Here is a 745-nt window from a genome sequence, read left to right as displayed (position 1 = left end):
CACCAGGGTATGCCGTTGGGGCCCAGCGCGGCGGAGCGGCGGCCGCCCGGGCTCTGAGGGGGGCGAGGCCGGATCGAGGAGGGCGCCGCGTGAAGGCGCATTCATGTCGGTGTATGTTGGTTGATGACAGTAAGATGGGGTTGGCAAGTGAGAGGATCCCAAGGAGAGAACAGCCAGTCAGGATGCTGACGTGAAATGGGGGTGCCGTTTGCCGTGTGAGCGGCAAATAACTTTTGTCCAAGTCTTATCTTGCGCATCTAATGAAAATCACAGAGATGACACATGAGCACGCGTCGTTTGCCCCAGCTTGCTCTGAATCACCAAGCGCCACACGCCGCCCCGTAACCCCTGACACCGCCACCCACAGCTGAAACACAGATCCCTTTTCTACCCAGATCCACCTGCGAGCTGATGAGCGAGTCCTCCATGTCGTAGTCATCCTCACAGTCATCGCCGCCGTAGTAACCCGCGGCGGCGCCAAACGCCGCCTCCATCTCATCGTCTGTGTCCTCAACAGCAGCAGCAGCGGCCGCGGCCCCGACACCGCGCGCACGCTTGGCCGCGCGGCCACCAACGTCCGCGCCGGAATCGCGCAGGGCGCTGCCGGCACCGGCGCCGCCGTTGCCGTTGCCGCCGCGCGACGGCGCGCGCGGGGTGTGCGCTTGGCTGGACGCGCCGTCCGCGGCGAGCGCGGCGTCGGCGTCCGCTGCGGCGGCCGCGCCGGTGCCGGCTGCCGCGGGGGCGG

At 67.1% G+C, this 745-nt stretch overlaps 1 protein-coding gene across 1 annotated transcript in view; it reads right to left on the bottom strand.

Moving 5' to 3' along the window:
- Positions 1-267: 267 nt before the first annotated feature.
- MNEG_6732 (hypothetical protein) overlaps positions 268-745 on the bottom strand; it is a gene marked incomplete at both ends in the record, with an annotated part of 1,751 nt that continues 1,273 nt past the window's right edge. The window contains 2 exons of the mRNA XM_014044798.1: positions 268-312; positions 402-730. Of these exons, the coding sequence (XP_013900252.1) occupies positions 268-312; positions 402-730 (374 nt within the window). The remainder of the gene's footprint in view (positions 313-401; positions 731-745) is intronic.

The sequence above is a fragment of the Monoraphidium neglectum genome (assembly GCF_000611645.1).
Source record: "Monoraphidium neglectum strain SAG 48.87 unplaced genomic scaffold scaffold01123, whole genome shotgun sequence".
Classification (NCBI taxonomy): Eukaryota; Viridiplantae; Chlorophyta; class Chlorophyceae; order Sphaeropleales; family Selenastraceae; genus Monoraphidium; species Monoraphidium neglectum.
The sequence above is the reverse complement of the archived record's forward strand: the minus strand, read 5'-3'. Positions and strand labels throughout refer to the sequence as shown.